We start from the raw sequence: 24,838 nt of genomic DNA on the forward strand, positions 1-24,838 counted from the left end.
TAGCACACAGCCAATCCAACAAAACATTAGCCACTCCCGCGCTCACGCTACCGCTCCCTCTCCTCGCTCGCCCACACACTCACCTCACAGGCTGTCACATATTAAAGGGCCACACACACCCAAACACTACTCTCATAAGACAGTGGTTCTCAACCTTTTTTCAGTGATGTACCCCTTGTGAACATTTTTTTAATTCAAGTACCCCCTAATCAGATCAAAGCATTTTTGGTTGAAAAAAAGAGATAATGAAGTAAAATACAGCACTATGTCATCAGTTTCTGATTTATAAAATTGTATAACAGTGCAAAATATTGCTCATTTGTTGTGGTCTTTCTTGAACTATTTGGAAAGAAAGATATAAAAATAACTAAAAACTTGTTGAAAAATAAACAAGTGATTCAATTATGAATAAAGATTTCTACACATAGAAGTAATCATCAACTTAAAGTGCCCTCTTTGGGGATTGTAACAGAGATCCATCTGGATTCATCAACTTAATTCTAAACATTTCTTCACAAAAAAAGAGATCTTTAACATCAATATTTATGGAACATGTCTACAATAAAAGGCGTTCGGTGTTGATTAACATGGACCCCGACTTAAACAAGTTGAACAACGTATTGGGGTGTTAGCATTTAGTGGTCAATTGTATGTACTGCACTGTGCAATCTACTAATAAAAGTCTCAATCAATCAATCAAAAAAGCACTTTATATGTAGAAAGTAAGGGTGTAGCGGTACACAAAAATTTTGGTTCGGTACGTACCTCGGTTTAGAGGTCACGGTTCGGTTAATTTTCGGTACAGTAAGAAAACAACAAAATATAAATGTTTTGGTTATTTATTTACCAAATTTGTAAACAATGGCTTTATCCTTTTAACATTGGGAACACTATAATAATTCTACCCACATTATTCCACATTAAACTGCCTCAAATTGTTGCTTTGATTAAATAAAATGACAAAACCTTTCTTCAACATATAAAAAGTGCAACATTATACAGTTTCAAGTCAACTCATCATGCTTAATTTATAACAGCATTTGGGATGCCTGTAGGTGACTTTTATTATGCACACGCACACACTAATTAGCGTTCACCTCAACCCAGAACTATGAGAGAGCTGAGCTGCAGTTTAAGTTTCTAGATGGTCAACGGGCTCATAGTGATGTTTGTAATGGTTGTGACTGGAAAGTGTTTTTTATAATTTGGGGAGTGTACGATGTCAGCTGCTCACCTGCTAAACACATATCTGCTCATCTCGACGCCGGAGCACTGACAACATGCGCTCTGAATACACACTGCTGATTGGCTTTGTATGTAACCAATCAGATGGTTGTGTGGGCGGGACAATGCTGGGTGCTCACTGCTCAGAGGCAGCTGCAGAGCAGCTTGTTAAGACTTTAGTTACAAACTTGTTCGATACACCCTCGTACCGAACCGAACCCCCCCGTACCGAAACGGTTCAATACAAATACACGTACCGTTACACCCCTAGTCGAAAGGTTTTGTTAAGAAACCATTCTGAGCCTTAGCTTATTTAGTTTTTATTTCATATATGTTATATATGTATTAACCCTGGCAATGGACCCTGTGTGTATATGTATGTTAGGCCATTGTTTACAAATTCGGTAAATAAATACCCCCAAAATGTATATTTTGTTGTTTTCTTACTGTACGGAAAATGAACCGAACCGTGGTCTCTAAACCGAGGTACGTACCGAACCGAAATCTTTGCGTACCGTTACACCCCTAATTTACTGGAATGACGACTTCGTATGTAAAGTGTGTGTGTAGGTGTGAGTGCGAGAGACAATAGAGGGGCAAGTGGGATTTACGAGGAAATGAATCATGGGTGCAAAGGATGCAAGTAAGGAGACATAAAAGAGAGGACGGAAGGAAAAGTCTTGTATGCTGACTCTTCATGTGCATATTTCCCACACGCACACACTTTCACACACAACGTGTGATGGAGGAGTGGTGAGTGTGTGTGCTGCGAGTGCCGTGATTGGCTGAGTTGGTGAGATGTGCCAGGAGCTGAGAGGAGGAGGAGAGGGAGGCTGCAGAGAGTGTGTGTTTGCATGTGTGTGTGTGTGTGTGTGTGTGTGTAAGAGAGAGAGCAGCACTCAAAGAAGAAACGTGAGCTCACTTTTCTTTGTGTGGAATGACGCTTGTTGTTAGCTCCCGTTGCTACTAGCCGTGCCGTCGGCCCGCTTGTGCTGATGGAGCGCTTTCTGGCTCTGCTGCGCCTGCTGGGGAGGAGGCGAGGGGGGAGGCGGTACCGGGCGGAGGAAGACTACCAGGAAGGCTACGAGGACGTTTACTTGTACACTAGCAAGTACAACACACACCTTCTGAGTGAGTTAGCCACACACACACACACACACACACACACACACACACACACACACACACACACACACACACACACACACACACACATATGGACCGTGTGTGTCTGACCCTGACGTTGTGTATTAGACGAGCAGGTATGCAGGTGAGGGGGCCACCAGGTGTTTTGTTCCTAATAACAAGTGCGGATGGAATGTTAACAACTACTTACCTTTGAAGCCTGACACACCGTTTGCTAGTCAGCTACACAACACACACACACACACACACACACACACAAACACACACACACACTACAGTGGTTGTGTGAAACTTTGTTCATCACTGTTGTGAACGCTTCTTGTTTAAGATATCACTACTGGTCAGGTAAGCGGTCACCCGTGTTGAACGTCTTTTAGATTCTGAGGACCAAACTGCTCCAAGCATGCCTTACAGAACCAGTCGCAAAGCTGGCTGTGTGTGTGTGTGTGTGTGTGTGTGTGTGTGTGTGTGTGTGTGTGTGTGTGTGTGTGTGTGTGTGTGAGGTCTCTAGTCTCTTCAGCTTTTTTGTACTTGTCAGCAAGTCGTGTCTTCTCAGCCAAAGACTGTTGGCCTGTACACTCAAGTGTGTGTGTGTGTGTGTGTGTGTGTGTGTGTGTGCTACATTTGTATGTTTGATGGGTGTGCCGAGCTAAAACTGACTAAACTTGAGCAGACTTCCTTTTAGTGGGGAAAAAACATGTTAATTTGTTCGTTATTGTCAGTCTCAATATAACACTTTGTTGTACACTACATTGCCAAAAGTATTTGTCCACCTGCCTTGACTCTCACTTATGAACTTGAAGTGCCATCCCATTCCTAACCCATAGGCTTCAATATGATGTTGGTCCACCTTTCGCAGCTATTACAGATTTAAAGGCCTACTGAAATGCGATTTTCTTATTTAAACGGGGATAGCAGGTCCATTCTATGTGTCATACTTGATCATTTCGCGATATTGCCATATGTTTGTTGAAAGGATTTAGTGGAGAACATAGACGATAAAGTTCGCAACTTTTAGTGCTGATAAAAAAAAACCTTGCCTGTACTGGAAGAAGCAGACAATATGCGTGTGACGTCACAAGTTGTGGAGCTCTTTACATCTGAACGTTGTTTACAATCATGGCCACCAGCAGCGAGAGCGATTCGGACCGAGAAAGGGACGATTTCCCCGTTAATTTGAGCGAGGATGAACGATTCGTGGATGAGGAAAGTGAGAGTGAAGGACTTGGAAAAAAAAAAATCAGATAGGGAAGATGCTGTGAGAGGCGCTGTGGCTGCCGTGGGGGAGGCAGGACCACTCGGCCAGGCCCAACCGCAACAAGGGATAGAGCCATACCGCTTTGAACCCGACACTGACGGTGACAGTCAGGAGGACGCATATTGATACTGGAGTAGCACACGACATACAGTGGGGCAAAAATGTATTTAGTCAGCCACCAATTGTGCAAGTTCTCCCACTTAAAATGATGACAGAGGTCTGTAATTTTCATCATAGGTAAACTTCAACTGTGAGAGACAGAATGTGAAAAAAAAATCCAAGAATTCACATTGTAGGAATTTTAAATTATATATTTGTAAATAATGTTGGAAAATAAGTATTTGGTCAACCATTCAAAGCTCTCACTGATGGAAGGAGGATTTGGCTCAAAATCTCACGATACATGGCCCCATTCATTCTTTCCTTAACACGGATCAATCGTCCTGTCCCCTTAGCAGAAAAACAGCCCCGAAGCATGATGTTTCCACCCCCATGCGTCACAGTAGGTGTGGTGTTCTTGGGATGCAACTCAGTATTCTTCTTCCTCCAAACACGACAAGTTAAGTTTATACCAAAAAGTTATATTTTGTTTTCATCTGACCACATGACTTTCTCCCAATCCTCTGCTGTATCATCCATGTATCCATTCTGGTATAAACTCAACTCGTCGTGTTTGGAGGAAGAAGAATACTGCGTTGCATCCCAAGAACACCACACCTACTGTGAAGCATGGGGGTGGAAACATCATGCTTTGGGGCTGTTTTTCTGCTAAGGGGACAGGACGATTGATCCGTGTTAAGGAAAGAATGAATGGGGCCATGTATCGTGAGATTTTGAGCCAAAACCTCCTTCCATCAGTGAGAGCTTTGAATGGTTGACCAAATACTTATTTTCCACCATAATTTACAAATAAATTCTTTAGAATTCCTACAATGTGAATTCCTGGATTTTTTTTTCACATTCTGTCTCTCACAGTTGAAGTGTACCTATGATGAAAATTACAGACCTCTGTCATCATTTTAAGTGGGAGAACTTGCACAATCGGTGGCTGACTAAATACTTTTTTGCCCCACTGTAGATCGCCTTCAGAATACAGAATGGTAAAATGTTTTTTTATTAATACACATAATACACTGTACTTTGTGTGTGTGGTCCAATCCAACCGTGTTCGCTTGACATCTCTGTTCCAGTTAAGCTTGACTGTCATCTTTCGGGAATGTAAACAAGGAAACACCGGCTGTGTTTGTGTTGCTAAAGGCGGCCACAATACACCGCTTACCACCTACAGCTTTCATCTTTTGTGTCTCCATTGTTCATTGAAAAAATTGCAAAAGATTAACCAATACAGAGGTCCATAACACTGTGGAATAATGCGATGAGAAGAGATGACTTATAGCTGTGAACGGTGCTGGAACAAAATGTCCTCTACAATGCGTGACGTCACGCACATGCGTCATCATACCGCGACGTTTTAGCATGATACTTCCGCGCAAAATTTAAAATCGCAATTTAGTAAACTAAACTGGCCCTATTGGCCTGTGTTGCAATGTTAAGATTTCATCATTGATATATAAACTATCAGAATGCGTGGTCGGTAGTAGTGGGTTTCAGTAAGCCTTTAACTCTTCTGTGAAGGCTGTCCATAAGGTTGCGAAGTGTGTCTATAGGAATTTTCGACCTTGCTTCCAAAAACGCATTAGTGAGGTCACACACTGAAAGCCTGGCTCTCAGTCTTCATTCTAATTCATCCCAAAGGTGTTCTATCGGGTTCAGGTCAGGACTCTGTGCAGGCCAGTCAAGCTCATCCACACCAGACTCTGTCATCCATGTCTTTATGGACCTTGCTTTGTGCACTGGTGCACAGTCATGTTGGAAGAGGAAGGGCCCCGCTCCAAACTGTTCCCACAAGGTTGGGAGCATGGAATTGTCCGAAATGTTTTGGTATCCTGGGGCATTCAAAGTTCCTTTCACTGGAACTAAGGGACCAAGCCCAACTGCTGAGAAACAATCCCACACCCCAATGAAGCTCTCTGCGTACTCTACGTAGGTTAATTGGAAGGTCACATGAAATTTGGAGCTCTCTAGCAAGTGACTGTGGTGCATGTCGGCGACCTCTTTGCACTATGCGCTTCAGCATCGGCTGACCCCTCTCTGTCACTTTACGTGGCCTACCACTTTGTTGCTGAGTTGCTGTTGTTCCCAAACTCTTCCATTTTCTGACCGAAATTTGACTTTGGAATAGGAGTGAGGACATTTTAAGACTGGATTTGTTGCACAGGTGGCATTCTATGACAATTCCACGCTGGAAATCACTGAGCTCCTGAGAGCCGCCCATTCTTTCACAATTTTTTTGTAGAAACAGTCTCCATGCCTAAGTGCGATTTTATACACCTGTGGCACGTGTATATGTTTTATACACCTGCCAAGTGATTAGGACACCTGTTGCTGATCATTTGGATGGGTGGCCAAATAATTTTGGCAATATAGTGTACCGTATTATCTTGAATTGCCGCAGGGCATATAGTATGCGCCTGCCTTGAATTCCTGCCGGGTCAAACTCACTTTGCAAAATAATTACCGCATGCTTAGTATTACCGCCGGGTCAAACCCGTGACGTCACGAGTGACACTTCCCCTGTCATCATTTTCAAAATAGAGGAGGCTGATTTCAAACACCGGTAATTTGAAATCGCATAAAGGGAAGAAGGTTAAGAGTTTTCAGTACGATTTAAGGTCCAAGCTATTTAGCGATGCTAAAAAGAACCGTAAGCAGCTATGTTTTATTAATATACCTGTGGAGAGGCGGAGCCGACAGTCTGACAGACAGGCAGGGCACGCAGGAGCCCGGCCCAAGATGGCGGCAAGGAGTTGGCGACGGCGAGCGAGCGGAGAGGATGAGCGGAAGAGTGACCTGGACTGAGGCTTTATTGAAAAATAAACAAAGTCAAACTGCTTTTGCCATGTCCTTCCTTGGTGGTCCTGGAAACCCTCAAGACGACGGCTTGAGACCGTCACAATACCGTAGCTGCGTGTGTCAAATATGATTCATTAAATGACTCCCGCTTCCTTGTGGTAGAGGGCGCTACTGATCCTTCTTGCGACTACTTGGCTGCAGAAGAAGTGACAATGAGTGACGTGATATGTGTTGGGACGGATATGACGCGGGGGTTGCACGACGGACCTTTTAGGATGTAACACTCCGATGCTTGCTATGTAAACAACCGGGCTGAAATAAAGCATGTTCCAGTCCTAAATACCCATTGTATATTTATACAATAACACTTCTTGGTGGCAGTGGTGGGATAAAGAGATCACCCACAGAACAGAACGGGAGGGGGAGTTTCCCGAGGATAATTATGTCGTCGCCCGCACTTGAGGAGCCGAGCTAACTGATAGCAGCGGTCTGATAGCAGTTTTCTAAACTGGACTTTCAACCGAAGCAGGAGGTAATAAAGGAAGATCTCCATCGAGACAGAGAGACTTTTAAAACTGAAGAAAGATAAGGAAGACTTCTATAAACAATTTATCTATGCTTTTGATCAAAAGGGGCTGGCATGGACTTCATTTATAAGTAAAGGTAAGACCATAATAACGTTTTTTTTTAATTAAATGTGCTTTTCATGATGGTATCCTTACATCACACTCAACTTTTTACTGCATGCCTTTGGTCAAGTGCCAGAGTGAGAAGAGGTTTTGAAATAATTAGCGCATACTTACTTTTACCGCATGCCTTTGGTAAGCGCAGGAGTGAGAAGAGGTTTTAAATTAATTAGCGCCCCGGCGGCAATTCAAGGAAATACGGTAGTTTATTTGTACACCTAAAAGGGGTCCTATTATGCAACACCAACTTTTCTAACCTGTTGGTACCTGCTTGTGTGTATGTGTCACTCAGTCAGTTTCAGATCATTTGGAACATGCATACAATACAATTACAATATTTCCAGTTGTTCCAGTACAGATGTTCTGAAAAGTAGTAGAAAGAAGCATAGCTTATTTAATCCCACCCATTTTTGTATCAGAGCATTTTCATCCCATTGGTTGGTTCTCTATTTGTCACACAACAGTGAATAAATAAATGAGTGAATACATTGATATACAATAAATAAATGAACAAATATGAATTACATAAATTAATATTTGACAAATAAACATATACACACTAATTTAAAGATCTCATAAATAAATAGTTAAGTGGTTTATGGTTCACCTAGGACAGGGGTCGGGAACCTTTTTGGCTGAGAGAGCCAAGAAGCCAATTATTTTAAAATGTATTTACGTAAGAGCCATATAATATATTTTTAAAACTGTACATTTTTAAGTAAGACCAACATTTCTAGAGTATAATAGGTCTCTTATTCTTTGTAATAACGTTGTTATTCTGAAGCTAACTTAGGACGGGGCGTGGCCTGCGGGTCTGCAGCGAAGCGGGGTGTTGCCAGGACCGGCCTCAAAATCAGCGACGAGGTGTGTAAAAGGCCCACCTGGGCCTTGTTGAAGAACCCCCAAAAGGGCTAGCCCTACACTAACCAATAATAAATAAATTGTTTCTTACCCTCAAGGCAACTTCTTGAACAGGTGCGGTAGAAAAAGGATAGATGGATTCAAATGCATGAGCATTTTTATATTTTTAACATTATTTTTAACACTGTGATTACAAGTGAGGCTTCACGGTGGCAGAGGGGTTAGTGCGTCTGCCTCACAATAAGAAGGTCCTGCAGTCCTGGGTTCAAATCCAGGCTCGGGATCTTTCTGTGTGGAGTTTGCATGTTCTCCCCGTGAATGCGTGGGTTCCCTCCGGGTTACTCCGGCTTCCTCCCTCCTCCAAAGACATGCACCTGGGGATAGGTTGATTGGCAACACTGAATTGGCCCTAGTGTGTGAATGTGAGTGTGAATGTTGTCTGTCTATCTGTGTTGGCCCTGCGATGAGGTGGCGACTTGTCCAGGGTGCACCCCGCCTTCCGCCGGATTGTAGCTGAGATAGGCGCCAGCGCCCTCCGCGACCCCAGAATTGAATAAGCGGTAGAAAATGGATAGATGGATGATTACAAGTGGAATTATTCATTACTTATTGTGTTAAGCAGTCTCAGCTCAGATTTATCCGAGAGCCAGATGCAGTCATCAAAAGAGCCACATCTGGCTCGCGAGCCATAGGTTCCCTACCCCTGACCTAGGAGATGAATGAGATTATCAAATTGTTTGTACTTTGTACTCTTGTAGTTTGAACAGTTTCTCAAACTGAATCATATTAGTGCTTTGTTCAATTTATTTGCTTAATCCATTCCATCATTTAATTCCACATACTAATATGCCAAAGGTCTTATTACAGGGCGCTGCACATTTTTTTGGGAATTTTGCCTATCGTTCACAATCATTATAAAAGAGATTAAGACGGATGGATTTTTTTTAATGCATTATAAATATTAAATAAATTCAATCAAAAGTCAGCTTGCAATGGAGCTTATGGGAGCCGTTCAATTCTGCCTATAGAGCCCTTTAAAACACATTCAAACACCTCCATTAGGGTTTTATAAACATGATGTAAGTGTATATATAGTCTAGCAACAGGCATATTTATAATAACATTTAATAGTTACATATTTTGATCATTTAAAGCATATTTCTACACAATACCTCAATATATGGTAACACTAGCAAGCAGTGGAGAATATGGAGTGTTTTTTGTCCAAAACCTCTTTTGCTTTATTCGTTATTGACATGTTTCTTTCTACTTTATGTTGTATATTTGTTCCAAGAGATTTCCAGTTTATTTTATCGTCTGTTATTCCACCCACAAATGTGTTTTCTTTTACTCTTTGTGTTTGACCTTGAAAATAGCATTATTTTAGTTTTACTGAGATTCAAGGTTAGTCTGTTTTTGTCGAACCATCTTTTTAAATTGGTCACTTCTTCTATTACTATTTGTATTAGTTTCTGTGCATTCTGTCTCGAACAAAACACAGTCAGGTCATCCGCAATACTAACTTTTAAGTCCTTTGTAACTTTACAAATGAAGTTAATGAAAAGATTGAACAATGCTGGTCCCGGTATTGATCCCCGAGGTTTGCCAAAAGATATATTCAGCTCTGTAGAAGTGTGCTTTCCTAACTTTACGTATTGCTTTCTGTTGGTTAAGTAGCTTCTTACCCAGATTAAGACTGTTACCATATTCTTCAAATTTGTTTATTAGGATAATATGATTAATTTTGTCAAATGCTTTTGTTTGATCCGTAAACACTGCAGCAATACTATCTGTTGTGTTGGTAATCTCTCTCGTTTTTTTTCGATTAATGCCATTGATGTTGAAATTTTGGCTCTGTATGGCATCTGCGTAAGTCCTGAACATGTGAAATCAAACCACAGAGGAATTGCATAGATGTTTATAAAACAATCTTGACTTTCTTTCTACTTCCTTCAAGGGATTAATTGGGAATTTGTCCGTCCTGTGACGTTTGTCAGACCTTTGATGTCTGCGGATATGTCTATATCAGGGGTCACCAACGCGGTGCCCGCGGGCACCAGGTCGCCCGTAAGGACCAGATGAGTCGCCCGCTGGCCTATTCTAAAAATAGCTCAAATAGCAGCACTTACCAGTGAGCTGCCTCTATTTTTTACATTTTATTTATTTACTAGCAAGCTGGTCTCGCTTTGGTCGACATTTTTAATTCTAAGAGAGACAAAACTCAAATAGAATTTGAAAATCCAAGAAAATATTATAAAGACTTGGTCTTCACTTGTTTAAATAAATTCATTTCTTTTTTTTTACTTTCCTTCTTATAACTTTCAGAAAGACAATTTTTGAGAAAAAATACAACCTTAAAAATTATTTTAGGATTTTTAAACACATATACCTTTTTACCTTTGAAATTCCTTTTTCTTCTTTCCTGACAATTTAAATCAATGTTCAAGTATTTTTTTTTTTATTGTAAAGAATAATAAATACATTTTAATTTAATTTTTCATTTTAGCTTCTGTTTTTTCGACGAAGAATATTTGTGAAATATTTCTTCAAACTTATTACGATTAAAATTCAAAAAAATTATTCTGGCAAATCTAGAAAATCTGTAGAATCAAATTTAAATCTTATTTCAAAGTCTTCTGAATTTCTTTTAAAATTTTTGTTCTGGAAAATCTAGAAGAAATAATGATTTGTCTTTGTTAGAAATATAGCTTGGTCCAATTTGTTACATATTATAACAAAGTGCAGATTGGATTTTAACCTATTTAAAACACGTCATCAAAATTCTAAAATTAATTTTAATCAGGAGAAATTACTAATGATGTTCCATAAATTATTTTTTTTATTTTTTCAAAAAGATTTGAATTAGCTAGTTTTTCTCTTCTTTTTTTCGGTTGAATTTTGGATTTTAAAGAGTCGAAATTGAAGATGAACTATGTTTCAAAATTAAACTTTCATTTTTTTTCCTGTTTTCTCCTCTTTTAAACCGTTCAATTAACTGTTTTTTTTCATCATCTATTCTCTACAAAAAAACCTTCCGTAAAAGGATAAAAAATGTACGACAGAATGACAGACAGAAATACCCATTTTTATATATTTATTATATATATATATATATATATATATATATATATATTTATATATATATATATATATATATATGTATATATATATATATATATATATATATATATGTGTGTATATATATATATATATATATATATATATATGTGTATATATATATGTGTGTATATATATACATATATATATGTGTGTATATATATACATATATATATGTGTGTATATATATGTATATATATGTGTATATATGTATATATGTATATATATATATATATACATATATATATGTATATATATGTGTATATATGTATATATATATATATATATAAAAATATGTAGATTTTTTTTATTAAAGGTAAATTGAGCAAATTGGCTATTTCTGGCAAATTATTTAAGTGTGTATCAAACTGGTAGCCCTTCGCATTAATCAGTACCCAAAAAGTAGCTCTTGGTTTCAAAAAGGTTGGTGACCCCTGGTCTATATGGTAAAGCCTTAACCAAAGGTGTTTACGTTAGTCCGCCATTTTATTTAATGTTTGAGCGTTTCTAGTCAGAACGACAAAATGCCCATCGTACGACAAAAGGCCGAAAATGCTCTGTTGTTTCTTTTAACTCGCACAAGTCACTACAAAAAATTTCAGCCTCATCTGAAGTAAGAAAGTGCCTTACTTTTAACTTGGCAATGCACTTTTAATTAGGACAAAGTCTCTCTTTGTGTGGGCAAAGCACTTTAAAGAGTCCTGCTTCAGAAACCTGCGCCAGTATAAAGATGGATTTTCCCAAAAACTATGTTTAAAGGCCCACTGAAATGAGATTTTCTTATTTAAACGGGGATAGCAGCTCCATTCTATGTGTCATACTTGATCATTTCGCGATATTGCCATATTTTTGCTGAAAGGATTTAGTAGAGAACAACATCAATCATTTTTTTCTACATGCTTTGTGTAAAAAGTGTTACTTTGAATCCTCAGGCAACGCCCGTCCAGAGCTGTCACACATGTACATGATGTGGTTCCACGTTAAAAACGTCAGGGCGCATACATTTGCATATTAATGAGGCAAAATGATGTCAGGGCCACGCGGCTAACTGACACCATGTTTGTACACGCATTATCTAATTTACTTATTGGCTTCAAATCGAGCACCTGCTCACAAACACAATGAGCATGATGCAGGTGTGTGTGTGTGTGTGAGTGTTCGTGTGTGTGAAGCACAATAAGATCACGCCTTTACTCACCGTGTCTTATTTAGTCACATGATCTCATTCGCTTGTTGGCATTTAAGGCCGCACACACACAAGTGCACACACACACATATTAGTTAGTGTCTGTTCATTGTTAGAACATGAAGTGTACTTGGTTGAACTGCTAAAAACACCAAATATGTCTAACCTTGGTCAAGTCATAGCAATGCTGCTTAGGTCACATAAGAGGTCAAAGGGCATCCTGACACGATGCATTTAAGTCTGTTCCTTCTATTCACTAGTCATTAGAGCAGTGGTTCTTAACCTGGGTTCGATCGAACCCTAGGGGTTCGGCGGAGGTCAAAACACACCCTACTCATCGTGTCAATAAAAACTTCTCCCAATTAGGCTATTACGGATACAGCAACAGCAGAAGTCACACTGATTTGCAGGTGTGTAATTTCCATCCATCCATCCATTTTCTACCGCTTATTCCCTTTCGGGGTCGCGGGGGGCGCTGGCGCCTATCTCAGCTACAATCGGGCAGAAGGCGGGGTACACCCTGGACAAGTCGCCACCTCATCGCAGGGCCAACACAGATAGACAGACAACATTTACACTCACATTCACACACTAGGGCCAATTTAGTGTTGCCAATCAACCTATCCCCAGGTGCATGTCTTTGGAAGTGGGAGGAAGCCGGAGTACCCGGAGGGAACCCACGCATTCACGGGGAGAACATGCAAACTCCACACAGAAAAATCCTCAGCCTGGAATTGAACCCAGGACTGCAGGACCTTCGTATTGTGAGGCAGACGCACTAACCCCTCTGCCACCGTGAAGCCGGTGTGTAATTTGTTGTGAGTTTATGCACTGTGTTGGTTTTGTTCTTTGAACAAGGTGATGTTCATGCAAGGTTCATTTTATGCACCAGTAAAAAAAACATGGTAACACTTTAGTATGGGGAACATATTCACCATTAATTAGTTGCTTATTAACATGCAAATTAGTAACATATTGGCCCTTAACCAGTCATCATTAAGTACTTACTAATGCCTTATTCGGCATGGCCTCATTATAACCCTTTAACCCTGACCCTAACCAAATAACTCTAAATTAAGCCTTTGTTACTTAGAATATGTTCCCCTAGTGTCCAAAAACCTCTAAATTAAGTCTTTGTGCTTAGAATATGTTCTCCATACTAAAGTGTTACCAAAAAACACATAACTTGGTCTTGAATTTGAAAAAAGAACATTTTATTTTTCACTAAGAAGGGTTCGGTGAATGCGCATATGAAACTAATTGGGTTCGGTACCTCCAACAAGGTTAAGAGCCACTGCATTAGGGAAACATCCACTTCCTGTTCGCTGCCCTCTTATTAGCACTGTGTGCGTGTGTGTGTGTGTGTGTGTGTGAGACACAAGTCCACATTGGTCTTGTGGAAGTGCCTTGTAGTCTTCTTCAGTTTGAGAAGAGAGCCATTACTTGGTTTTTAGACTTCATTTCAAGTTTTTACTCCAGTCTGCCCATTTAGTTAAGCTTAACGTGTGTGTGTGTGTGTGTGTGTGTGTGTGTCTGTGTGTGTGTGTGTGTGTGTGTGTGTGTGTGTGTGTGTGTGTGTGTGTGAGACACAAGTCCACACTGGTCTTGTGGAGGTGCCTTGTAGTCTTCTTCAGGTTGAGAAGAGAGCCGTTACTTGGTTTTTAGACTTCATTTCAAGCTTTTACTCCAGTCTGCCCATTTAGTTAAGCTTAGTATGTGTGTGTGTGTGTGTGTGTGTGTGTGTGTGTGTGTGTGTGTGTGTGTGTGTGTGTGTGTGTGTGTGTGTGTGAGACACAAGTCCACATTGGTCTTGTGGAAGTGCCTTGTAGTCTTCTTCAGTTTGAGAAGAGAGCCATTACTTGGTTTTTAGACTTCATTTCAAGTTTTTACTCCAGTCTGCCCATTTAGTTAAGCTTAACGTGTGTGTGTGTGTGTGTGTGTGTGTGTGTCTGTGTGTGTGTGTGTGTGTGTGTGTGTGTGTGTGTGTGTGTGTGAGACACAAGTCCACACTGGTCTTGTGGAGGTGCCTTGTAGTCTTCTTCAGGTTGAGAAGAGAGCCGTTACTTGGTTTTTAGACTTCATTTCAAGCTTTTACTCCAGTCTGCCCATTTAGTTAAGCTTAGTATGTGTGTGTGTGTGTGTGTGTGTGTGTGTGTGTGTGTGTGTGTGTGTGTGTGTGTGAGACACAAGTCCACACTGGTCTTGTGGAGGTGCCTCGTAGTCTTCTTCAGGTTGAGAAGAGAGCCGTTACTTTGTTTTTAGACTTCATTTCAAGCTTTTACTCCAGTCTGCCCATTTGGTTAAGCTTTGCGTGTGTGTGTGTGTGTGTGTGTGTGTGTGTGTGTGTGTGAGACACAAGTCCACACTGGTCATGTAGAGGTGCCTCGTAGTCTTCTTCAGGTTGAGAAGAGAGCCATTACTTTGTTTTTAGACTTCATTTCAAGCTTTTACTCCAGTCTGCCCATTTAGTTCAGCTTAGCGTGTGTGTGTGTGTGTGTGTGTGTGTGTGTGTGTGTGTGTGTGTGTGCGAGCGCCTGCACTGACTTCTTTCATGTCTAAAAATCGCTCTTTGTACGTTGCAGGGTCGCTTGCTCCCTTCAATTATTCATCAGCTTGTTTCCATGGCAACAGCTGCAGCCATGCCTGTGTGTGTGTCAGCGGGGGGCGGGGCTTGATCAGCTCATTACACTGTATTGTGACATGTGGCGAGGAACTAAGACGACATGACTGACATGTACACTGCACATGTTAGCATTTGCGTTAGCCCGGCCTGTTCCTGGTGCTTGTAGAAGGCGTCACACTCGTCTACGTTGCTGTGGTTTAGGAAACTTCCAGAAACTTTCCTGTCATTTTCCTCTTCAACGGTTCCCTCCCTGTAAAACCAGTCAGCGGTAAATTACACAATTAGTGTCGCCTTGTGACGGAGCGTGGATGGATGTGTCACCAGCAGGAGGCAGCAAAGGCACGCTCAGATTACAATATGATGGGAAAAATAGGTGTTTATGGGAGAGTGAGAGTGGAATTAATCCTGTTCAATCTGCAGCTGGAACACTGACCTACATGTTGGACTAGACCACACCCCCTTTTTGCAGCATCAGCCAATCAAATCACAGCTTTGTGTTTTATGACAACATCACTCTATGTGGTCAATGCTAATGAGCGTTCTGGGACAAATTTAAAGGCCTACTGAAACCCACTACTACCCACCACGCAGTCTGATAGTTTATATATCAATGATGAAATATTAACATTGCAACACATGCCAATACGGCCTTTTTAGTTTACTAAATTGCAATTTAAAAATTTCCCGGGAGTTTCGTCTTGAAAACCTCGTGTAATGATGACGTGTACGCAAGACGTCACGGGTTTTTAGGAAGTAAGAGCGCTACGCACACACACAGCTAAAAGTCATCTGCTTTAAAGGCATAATTACACAGTATTTTGGAGAACTGAGTTGCTGAATCTTTTGCAATTTGTTCAATTAATGTTGGAGAAGTCAAAGTAGCAAGATGGAGTTGGGAAGCTTTAGCCTTTAGCCACACAAACACACGGTGATTCCTTGTGTAACATTCCTGGAGGTGAAACTTTACTATGGATCAGAGCGCGGTCAAGCGAAAATGAAACACGACGGAAAGTCAACCAGCAGGTTTCGGTGATAAAATTGTGGTTAAAAAGTCAGTTCTTACCGGAGAAAAGCTGAGTTTGTGCCGTCCATAGCTGCCGTCGACTCCCCTGAGACACTGCGCGTCAAGACACCCTTGGACACACCCTTCCGACTATCAGGTACTATTGAACTCACTAAAACACTAGCAACTCAATAGAAAGATAAGGGATTTCCCAGAATGATCCTAGTAAATGTGTCTAAAAACATCGGAATCCGTCCCAATGCAATCGCATGTTTTTTTTGTAAACTTTTTTTTTTTTTCTAGTCCGTCGCTATTAATATCCTCTAACACAAATCTTTCATCCTCGCTCAAATTAATGGGGAAATTGTCGTTTTCTCGGTCCAAATAGCACTTTTTGTTGGAGGCTCCCATTAAAATCAACGTAAATATGTGAGGAGCCCCACACTTGTGACATCATAGTCTGCGACTTCCGGTAGAGGCAGGGCTTTTCTCTTAGCACCGAAAGTTGCAAACTTTATCGTGGATGTTCTCTACTAAATCCTTTCAGCAAAAATATGGCAATATCGCGAAACGATCAAGTATGACACATAGAACGGACCTGCTATCCCCGTTTGAATAAGAAAATCTCATTTCAGTAGGCCTTTAAAGGGGCCAATGAATATGTCTTGGAAATAATCAACTTTATCCCTTGAAGGCGCGCTTGTGCAGGTTCAAGTTCAAGCACCTGTAATGATTGTTTTATTTTACTCATCCATCCTCCATCACATGAACAAGCCCTCCTCTTCCTCGTCATCCCGCCGTCGCCACACACTACCCCTCCCCCTCCTGCTCTGCTGCCTCATTTCATGGCTGCGCTTCACATCTGCAGCGCTCCTCCTCTGCTCCCCCCCCAACCCCCTCCCCACCTACTCTTCTCCTATCTGCCCCCCCCCAACCGCCAGCGAGCGTCTGCATGATGGTTCCTGTGTGAGGAGGCGCTCAGCTCTCAGCACAACAAGGGAGCGGGAGGACCTCGTCGTTTTTTTGGACGTAGCTGGGGCGGGCGGGGGGGCGGGGGGGCGACGCCGAGCTTCAGCTTCATCATGATCGCCGTGTCGTTCAAATGCCGCTGTCAGATCCTGCGCAGGGTGAATAAAGGTAGAGTGACACAGATGGAAATGGAGAGGAATGGCTGCTTGGTCCAACGTCATTGACTGTAAAGTGATTGACAGCATCACTCTGTGTGTGTGTGTGTGTGCATGTGTGTGTGTGCGAATGGATCAATGGAGTACACGGCGGCGGGACGAGAGAGCTTCCGAGTGGGAGAGAGACAGCATCTTGAATGCAATATTCATGTTGTGAGCTAACGGCTGCTAGCTTCATGTGAACAGAATACTTTATGTACTGTATGTACACAGTCTATGTACTGTATGTACACAGTGTCAAGTTATACTCTTATAGTCGTCTTTCATTAGTACTTGCGTGATCTTCTCTTCACTCAGTGGTTCTGGCCATCTGTCGTCATAGTTTGTGAGCGGGATGAAGCTTCCTCAGTCACGTATCGCCAACAAACTCATCAGTGTTTGTTTGTTTTTTAACACAAGACTCATCAATGTTTGTTTTTTCAACACAAAACTCAGCCATTGGATGCTGTCCTATATCTGGAGGAGGAAGAAGACAGCTTTGATCCCCTTCAGACGCTGCTGTGTATCTTAGTTTTTTTTCCCCCCTCTCTGAGCAGCGCCACAGGAAGCGGGTCACGATCAATGTGGCGAGCAGAATGCTTAAAGGGGAACATTATCACAATTTCTGAAAGGTTAAAACCAATAAAAATCAATGCCCAGTGGCTTGTTTTTTTTTCCGAAGTTTTTCTCAAAATTTTACCCATCACGCAATATCACGAAAAACGGCTTCAAAGTGCCTGATTTTCACCATCGGTATATCCACTCGTCCATTATCCTGTGACGTCACAGCGTGAAACCACCATAAACAAAAATGGCGGATAGCACAGAAAGGTATAACGATAGTACAGTGAGGCAAAAAAGTATTTAGTCATCCACCGATTGTGCATGTTCTCCCACTTAAAATGATGACAGAGGTCTGTAATTTTCATCATAGGTACACTTCAACTGTGAGAGACAGAATGTGAAAAAAAAAATCCAGGAATTCAAATTGTAGGAATTTTAAATAATTTATTTGTAAATTATGGTGGAAAATGAGTATTTGCTCAACCATTCAAAGCTCTCACTGATGGAAGGAGGTTTTGGCTCAAAATCTCACGATACATGGCCCCATTCATTTTTTCCTTAACACGGATCAATCGTCCTGTCCCCTTAGCAGAAAAACAGCCCCAAAGCATGATGTTTCCACCCCCATGCTTCACAGTAGGTGTGGTGTTCTTGGGATGCAACTCAGTATTCTTCTTCCTCCAAACACGACGAGTTGAGTTTATACCAAAATGGATACATGGATGATACAGCAGAGGATTGGGAGAATGTCATGTGGTCAGATGAAACCAAAATTGAACTTTTTGGTATAAACTCAACTCGTCGTGTTTGGAGGAAGAAGAATACTGAGTTGCATCCCAGGAACACCTCACCTACTGTGAAGCATGGGGGTGGAAACATCATGCTTTGGGGCTGTTTTTCTGCTAAGGGGACAGGACGATTGATCCGTGTTAAGGACAGAATGAATGGGGCCATGTGTCGTGAGATTTTGAGCCAAAACCTCCTTCCTTCAGTGAATGGTTGACCAAATACTTGTTTTCCACCATAATTTACAAATAAATTCTTTAAAATTTCTACAATGTGAATTCATGGATTTTTTTTTCACATTCTGTCTCTCACAGTTGAAGTGTACCTATGATGAAAATTACAGACCTCTGTCATCATTTTAAGTGGGAGAACTTGCACAATCGGTGGCTGACTAAATTCTTGTTTGCCCCACTATAGCTCGGATTCAGACTCAGATTTCAGCGGCGTAAGCGATTCAACAGATTACGCATGTATTGAAATGGATGGTTGGAGTGTGGAGGCAGGTAGCGAAAACGAAATTGAAGAAAAAACTGAAGCTATTGAGCCAAATCGCTTTGAACCGTATACAAGCGAAACCGACACGACAGACAGCGACACGGGAGGAAGCGAGGACAAATTCGGCGATCGCCTTCTAACCAACGATTGGTTTGTGTTTGTTTGGCATTAAATGTGTGTCATGAGATATACATTTAATTAAGAGGACTTAAAGGAAAGTAAATGAGCTCAAATATAGCTACAAATGAGGCATAATGATGCAATATGTACATACAGCTTGCATAAATAGCATGTTAGCATCGATTAGCTTGCAGTCATGCAGTGACCAAATATGTCTGATTAGCACTCCACATAAGTCAATAACATCAACAAAACTCTCCTTTATAAGTTTGGTGGACAAAATGAGACATAAAAAGAAGTGGCATAAATCACGTTTTAGCCAAGACATCCAGGGGCTTGCCGTGCTCCGTCGTCCCTGAATAGCTCACGCACTCCGGCAGATATCAGTGGTAGTCTATTTTCCAATATTGCAGATTTCTTTGACTTTATCGTTGGAAATGCATCTGCTTTAAGTGTCGCAGGATATCCACACATTCTTGCCATCTCTGTCGTAGCATAGCTGTCATCGGTAAAGTGTGCGGAACAAACTTTTGCATCTTTTGGCCAGTGGTGCAACTTGAATCCGTCCCTGTTCATGTTGTTACACCCTCCGACAACACACCGACGAGGCATGATGTCTCCAAGGTATGGGAAAACAGTCGAAAAAACGGAAAATAACAGAGCTGATTTGACTTGGTGCGTGTAATGAGATTGAGAAAATGGCGAATCCGCTTCACGTTGCGACCTCACGGGTGAAAGGTCATCGCTCCGACAGGCTATCAATTGAAAGGCGTTTAAATCGCCAAATTCACCCTTTTAAAGTTCGGAAATCGGTTAAAAAAACATATGGTCTTTTTTCTGCAACATCAAGGTATATATTGACGCTTACATAGGTCTGGGGATAATGTTCCCCTTTAAAGGGGAACATTATCACAATTTCAGAAGGGCTAAAACCAATAAAAATCAGTTCCCAGTGGCTTATTTTATTTTTCGTAGTTTTTTTCAAAATTTTACCCATCATGGAATATCCCGAAAAAAGGCTTTAAAGTGCCTGATTTCTGCTATCTGTAAATCCACCGTCCATTTTCCTATGACGTTACATAGTGACACCAATACAAACTTACATGGTGGATAGCACAGCAAGATATAGCGACATTAGCTCGGATTCAGACTCGGATTTCAGCGGCTTAAGCGATTCAACAGATTAGGCATGTATTAAAACGGATGGCTGGAGTGTGGAGGCAGATAGCAAAAACGAAATTGAAGAAGAAACTGAAGCTATTGAGCGAATAGCTATTGAAGCTATTCGGCGATCGCCTTCTAACCAACGATTGCATCTTTTGATCAGACCACTGGAGCAACTTAAATCCGTCGATTGGTAAGTGTTCGTTTGGCATTAAATGTGGGTGGAGGGAAAGGCTGGATGCAAATATAGCTACAAATGTACATACAGCTAGCCTAAATAGCATGTTAGCATCGATTAGCTGGCAGTCATGCCGTGACCAAATATGTCTGATTAGTACATAAGTCAATAACATCAACAAAACTCACCTTTGTGCCTTCGTTGACTTTATCGTTGGAAATGCATCTGCTTACCATGAATTGATTAACGTGGACCCCGACTTAAACAAGTTGAAAAACTTATTCGGGTGTTACCATTTAGTGGTCAATTGTACAGAATATGTACTGAACTGTGCAATCTACTAATAAAAGTATCAATCAATGAATCAATCAATTTGAGTGCCGCAGGATATCTAAACATCTCTGTGCCATGTCTGTCGTAGCATCGCCGGTAAAATGTGCAGACTAAACGAGAGACTTTTGCATCTTTTGACACTGGTGCAACTTAAATCCGTCGATTGGTATGTGTTTGTTTGGCATTAAATGTGGGTGGAGGGAAAGGCAGGATGCAACTATAGGTACAAATGAGGCATAACGATGCAATATGTACATACAGCTAGCCTAAATAGCATGTTAGCATCGATTAGCATGCCGTGCTAATCGATGCACACTCCACGTAAATCAACTTTGTTCGTGTTGTTACACCCTCCGACAACACACCGACGAGGCATGATGTCTCCAAGGTACGGAAAACAGTCGAAAAAAGGGAAAATAACAGAGCTAATTTGCTTTGTTTGTGTAATGTGTTTGAGAAAATGGCGGATTGCTTCCCATTGTGGCGTCACGGGTGAAAGGTCATCGCTCCGACAGCGAACAATTGAAAGGCGTTTAGATCGCCAAATTCACCCTTTTAGAGTTCGGAAATGGGTTAAAAAAACATATGGTCTTTTTTCTGCACCATCAAGGTATATATTGACGCTTACATAGGTGTGGGGATAATGTTCCCCTTTAAAGGGGAACATTATCACAATTTCAGAAGGGTTGAAACCAATAAAAATCAGTTCCCAGTGGCTTATTTTATTTTTCGTAGTTTTTTTCAAAATTTTACCCATCATGGAATATCCTGAAAAAAGGCTTTAAAGTGCCTGATTTTCGCTATCAGTAAATCCACCGTCCATTTTCCTATGACGTCACATAGTGACACCAATACAAACTTACATGGCGGATAGCACAGCAAGATATAGCGACATTAGCTCGGATTCAGACTCGGATTTCAGCGGCTTAAGCGATTCAACAGATTACGCATGTATTGAAACAGATGGCTGGAGTGTGGAGGCAGATAGCAAAAACGAAATTGAATAAGAAACTGAAGCTATTGAGCAAATAGCTATTGAAGCTATTCGGCGATCGCTTTCTAACCAAGAATTGCATCTTTTGACCAGACCACTGGAGCAACTTAAATCCGTCGTTTGGCAATAAATGTGGGTGGAGGGAAAGGCTGGATGCAAATATAGCTACAAATGTACATACAGGTAGCCTAAATAGCATGTTAGCATCGATTAGCTGGCAGTCATGCCGTGACCAAATATGTCTGATTAGCACATAAGTCAATAACATCAACAAAACTCACCTTTGTGATTTCGTTGACTTTATCGTTGGAAATGCATCTGCTTACCATGAATTGATTAACGTGGACCCCGACTTAAACAAGTTGAAAAACTTATTCGGGTGTTACCATTTAGTGGTCAATTGTACAGAATATGTACTGAACTGTGCAATCTACTAATAAAAGTATCAATCAATCAATCAATCAATCAATCAATTTGAGTGCCGCAGGATATCTAAACATCTCTGTGCCATGTCTGTCGTAGCATCACCGGTAAAATATGCAGACCAAACGAGAGACTTTTGCATCATTTGACACCGGTGCAACTTAAATTCGTCGATTGGTATGTGTTTGTTTGGCATTAAATGTGGGTGGAGGGAAAGGCTGGATGCAAATATAGCTACAAATGAGGCATAACGATGCAATATGTACATACAGCTAGCCTAAATAGCATGTTAGCATCGATTAGCATGCCGTGCTAATCAATGCACACTCCACGTAAATCAACTTTGTTCGTGTTGTTACACCCTCCGACAACACACCGTCGAGGCATGATGTCTCCAAGGTAAGGGAAAACAGTCTAAAAAACGGAAAATAACAGAGCTGATTTGACTTGTGTGTGTAATGTGTTTGAGAAAATGGCGGATTGCTTCCCATTGTGGCGTCACGGGTGAAAGGTCATCGCTCCGACAGCGAACAATTGAAAGGCGTTTAGATCGCCAAATTCACCCTTTTAGAGTTCGGAAATCGGTTAAAAAAACATATGGTCTTTTTTCTGCAACATCAAGGTATATATTGACGCTTACATAGGTCTGGTGATAATGTTCCCCTTTAAACCGTGTGCTTGTGTGTTGCAGATGACGGTCCGTACACCAAACACTCGGCGGGCTCGAGACCTTCGGATGGAGCGCTGGCCATCAGGAGGCAGAGTATACCGGGTAACACTAACATGACACAGCGGTGAAGGCGCACAATTGGGAGGAGCCAACTGTCTTGCTTTGATCACATAACTTGTAGACGAGTTCAGGGGGTGCACGGTGGTGGAGCTGATGAAGAAGGAGGGCACCACGCTCGGACTGACCGTCTCTGGCGGCATCGACAAAGATGGCAAGCCACGGGTATCGAACCTACGGCAGGGAGGAATCGCCTCCAGGTATGCAGCTGCTGCTGTCCTCATGTCTACCTTTTGATGCGTAAGAAATCCAAACGTATTTATTAATTGAAATATTTGTTTTTAGGAGCGACCAGCTCAACGTGGGTGACTACATCCGCGCGGTGAACGGCATCAATTTGGCCAAGTTCCGTCACGACGAGATCATCAGTTTGCTAAAGAACGTGGGCGAGCGCGTGGTGCTGGAGGTGGAGTACGAGCTGCCGCCAGTCTGTGCGTGACGCCGCCCATCCCAGCACGCGCAGGACACGTGGCGTTGGCGGGAGAGTGACGTGTTGTTCGTGTGTGCTCTTGCAGCCGTGCAGGGGTCAGGGGTCATGTTCAAGACCGTGGAGGTGACGCTGCACAAAGACGGAAACAGCTTCGGCTTCATCATCAGAGGTGACGTGTGTGTGTGTGCGTGGCAAAACAACATGACATGGTGTGACTTCCTGTCATGTAGGCGGAGCCACTGAAGACAGGAACAAGTCCCGGCCCATCGTCATAACAACCATCCGCCCGGGCGGGTCCGCAGACAGGTGAGCCACCTTGGTCGTGTGTTCACGTACCGTGGACCCTCTCACTCGGCCCTCTTTCTCCCCTCTGCAGGGAGGGAACCATCAAGCCGGGCGATCGCTTGCTGAGCATCGATGGGATCCGTCTCCATGGCAACACGCTGTCAGAGGCCATGAATATCCTTAAGCAGTGCGGTCAGGAAGCCACGCTGCTCTTAGAGTACGACGTGTCCGTCATGGGTGAGAAGATGACGCATCACCTGTGACATCCGCATGGGAGCTGTCGCCTGACCTTTAACCTTCTGTCAAGACTCTGTCGCCACGGCGTCCGGCCCACTGCTGGTGGAGGTTGCCAAGGCGACGGGCTCCAGTCTGGGCGTGGCTCTGTCCACCTCCATGTTCTGCAGCAAGCAGGTCATCGTTATTGACAAAGTCAAACCGGCCAGCATAGCTGACAGGTGCCTGACCTCTGACCTCTCACCTACCACATATCACACTGGCGCTTATATGTCCTTGTGTGTTTGTGTGTGTGTGTGTGCGTGTGTGTGTGGGGGCAGGTGCGGCGCTCTCCATGCAGGAGATCACATTTTGTCCGTGGATGGAAAGTCAATGGAGTTCTGTTCTTTGGCTGAAGCTACCCAGCTGCTCTCCGCTTCCTGTCAGACCGTGCGCATGGAGATCCTGCCCCAGCACCAGGCCCGGCCTGCCCTCAGCGCACCACAGCAAGGTACAAACACAGAGTCTAACTAACCCTAAATGTACCGCAGCAAGGTACAGAAACAGAGGCTAATTGGCATTGAATGCACCGCAGCAAGGTATAAACACAGAGTCCACCTGGTCCTGAACGCACCCAGCAAGGTATAAACACAGAGTTTAACTAACCCTAAATGTACCGCAGCAAGGTACAGAAACCGAGGCCAACTGGCATTAAATGCACCGCAGCAAGGTATAAACACAGAGTCGAACTGACCCTAAATGTACCACAACAAGGTACAGAAACTATAAACACAGAGTCTAACTGGTCCTGAACGCACAGCAGCAAGGTATAAACACAGAGTCTATCTAACCCTAAATGTACCGCAGCAAGGTACAGAAACAGAGG

The 24,838-nt window shown here is 42.2% G+C and overlaps 1 protein-coding gene across 4 annotated transcripts in view; it reads left to right on the forward strand.

Moving 5' to 3' along the window:
• The first annotated feature begins 2,110 nt into the window (after positions 1 to 2,110).
• grip1 (glutamate receptor interacting protein 1) overlaps positions 2,111 to 24,838 on the forward strand; it is a 45,952-nt gene continuing 23,224 nt past the window's right edge. The window contains exons 1-9 of one of the 4 annotated variants that reach the window (XM_061914438.1): positions 2,111 to 2,355; positions 22,929 to 23,009; positions 23,089 to 23,224; positions 23,310 to 23,455; positions 23,540 to 23,623; positions 23,685 to 23,760; positions 23,831 to 23,976; positions 24,047 to 24,194; positions 24,294 to 24,463. In XM_061914438.1, coding sequence (XP_061770422.1) covers positions 2,220 to 2,355; positions 22,929 to 23,009; positions 23,089 to 23,224; positions 23,310 to 23,455; positions 23,540 to 23,623; positions 23,685 to 23,760; positions 23,831 to 23,976; positions 24,047 to 24,194; positions 24,294 to 24,463 — 1,123 coding nt within the window. In that variant the 5' untranslated portion in view covers positions 2,111 to 2,219. Of the gene's footprint in view, positions 2,356 to 17,057; positions 17,155 to 22,928; positions 23,010 to 23,088; positions 23,225 to 23,309; positions 23,456 to 23,539; positions 23,624 to 23,684; positions 23,761 to 23,830; positions 23,977 to 24,046; positions 24,195 to 24,293; positions 24,464 to 24,838 lie in introns of those variants that run through there. The other 3 variants (XM_061914439.1, XM_061914441.1, XM_061914442.1) reach the window with 3 other exon arrangements.

Source organism: Nerophis ophidion, linkage group LG10, assembly GCF_033978795.1.
Source record: "Nerophis ophidion isolate RoL-2023_Sa linkage group LG10, RoL_Noph_v1.0, whole genome shotgun sequence".
Classification (NCBI taxonomy): domain Eukaryota; kingdom Metazoa; phylum Chordata; class Actinopteri; order Syngnathiformes; family Syngnathidae; genus Nerophis; species Nerophis ophidion.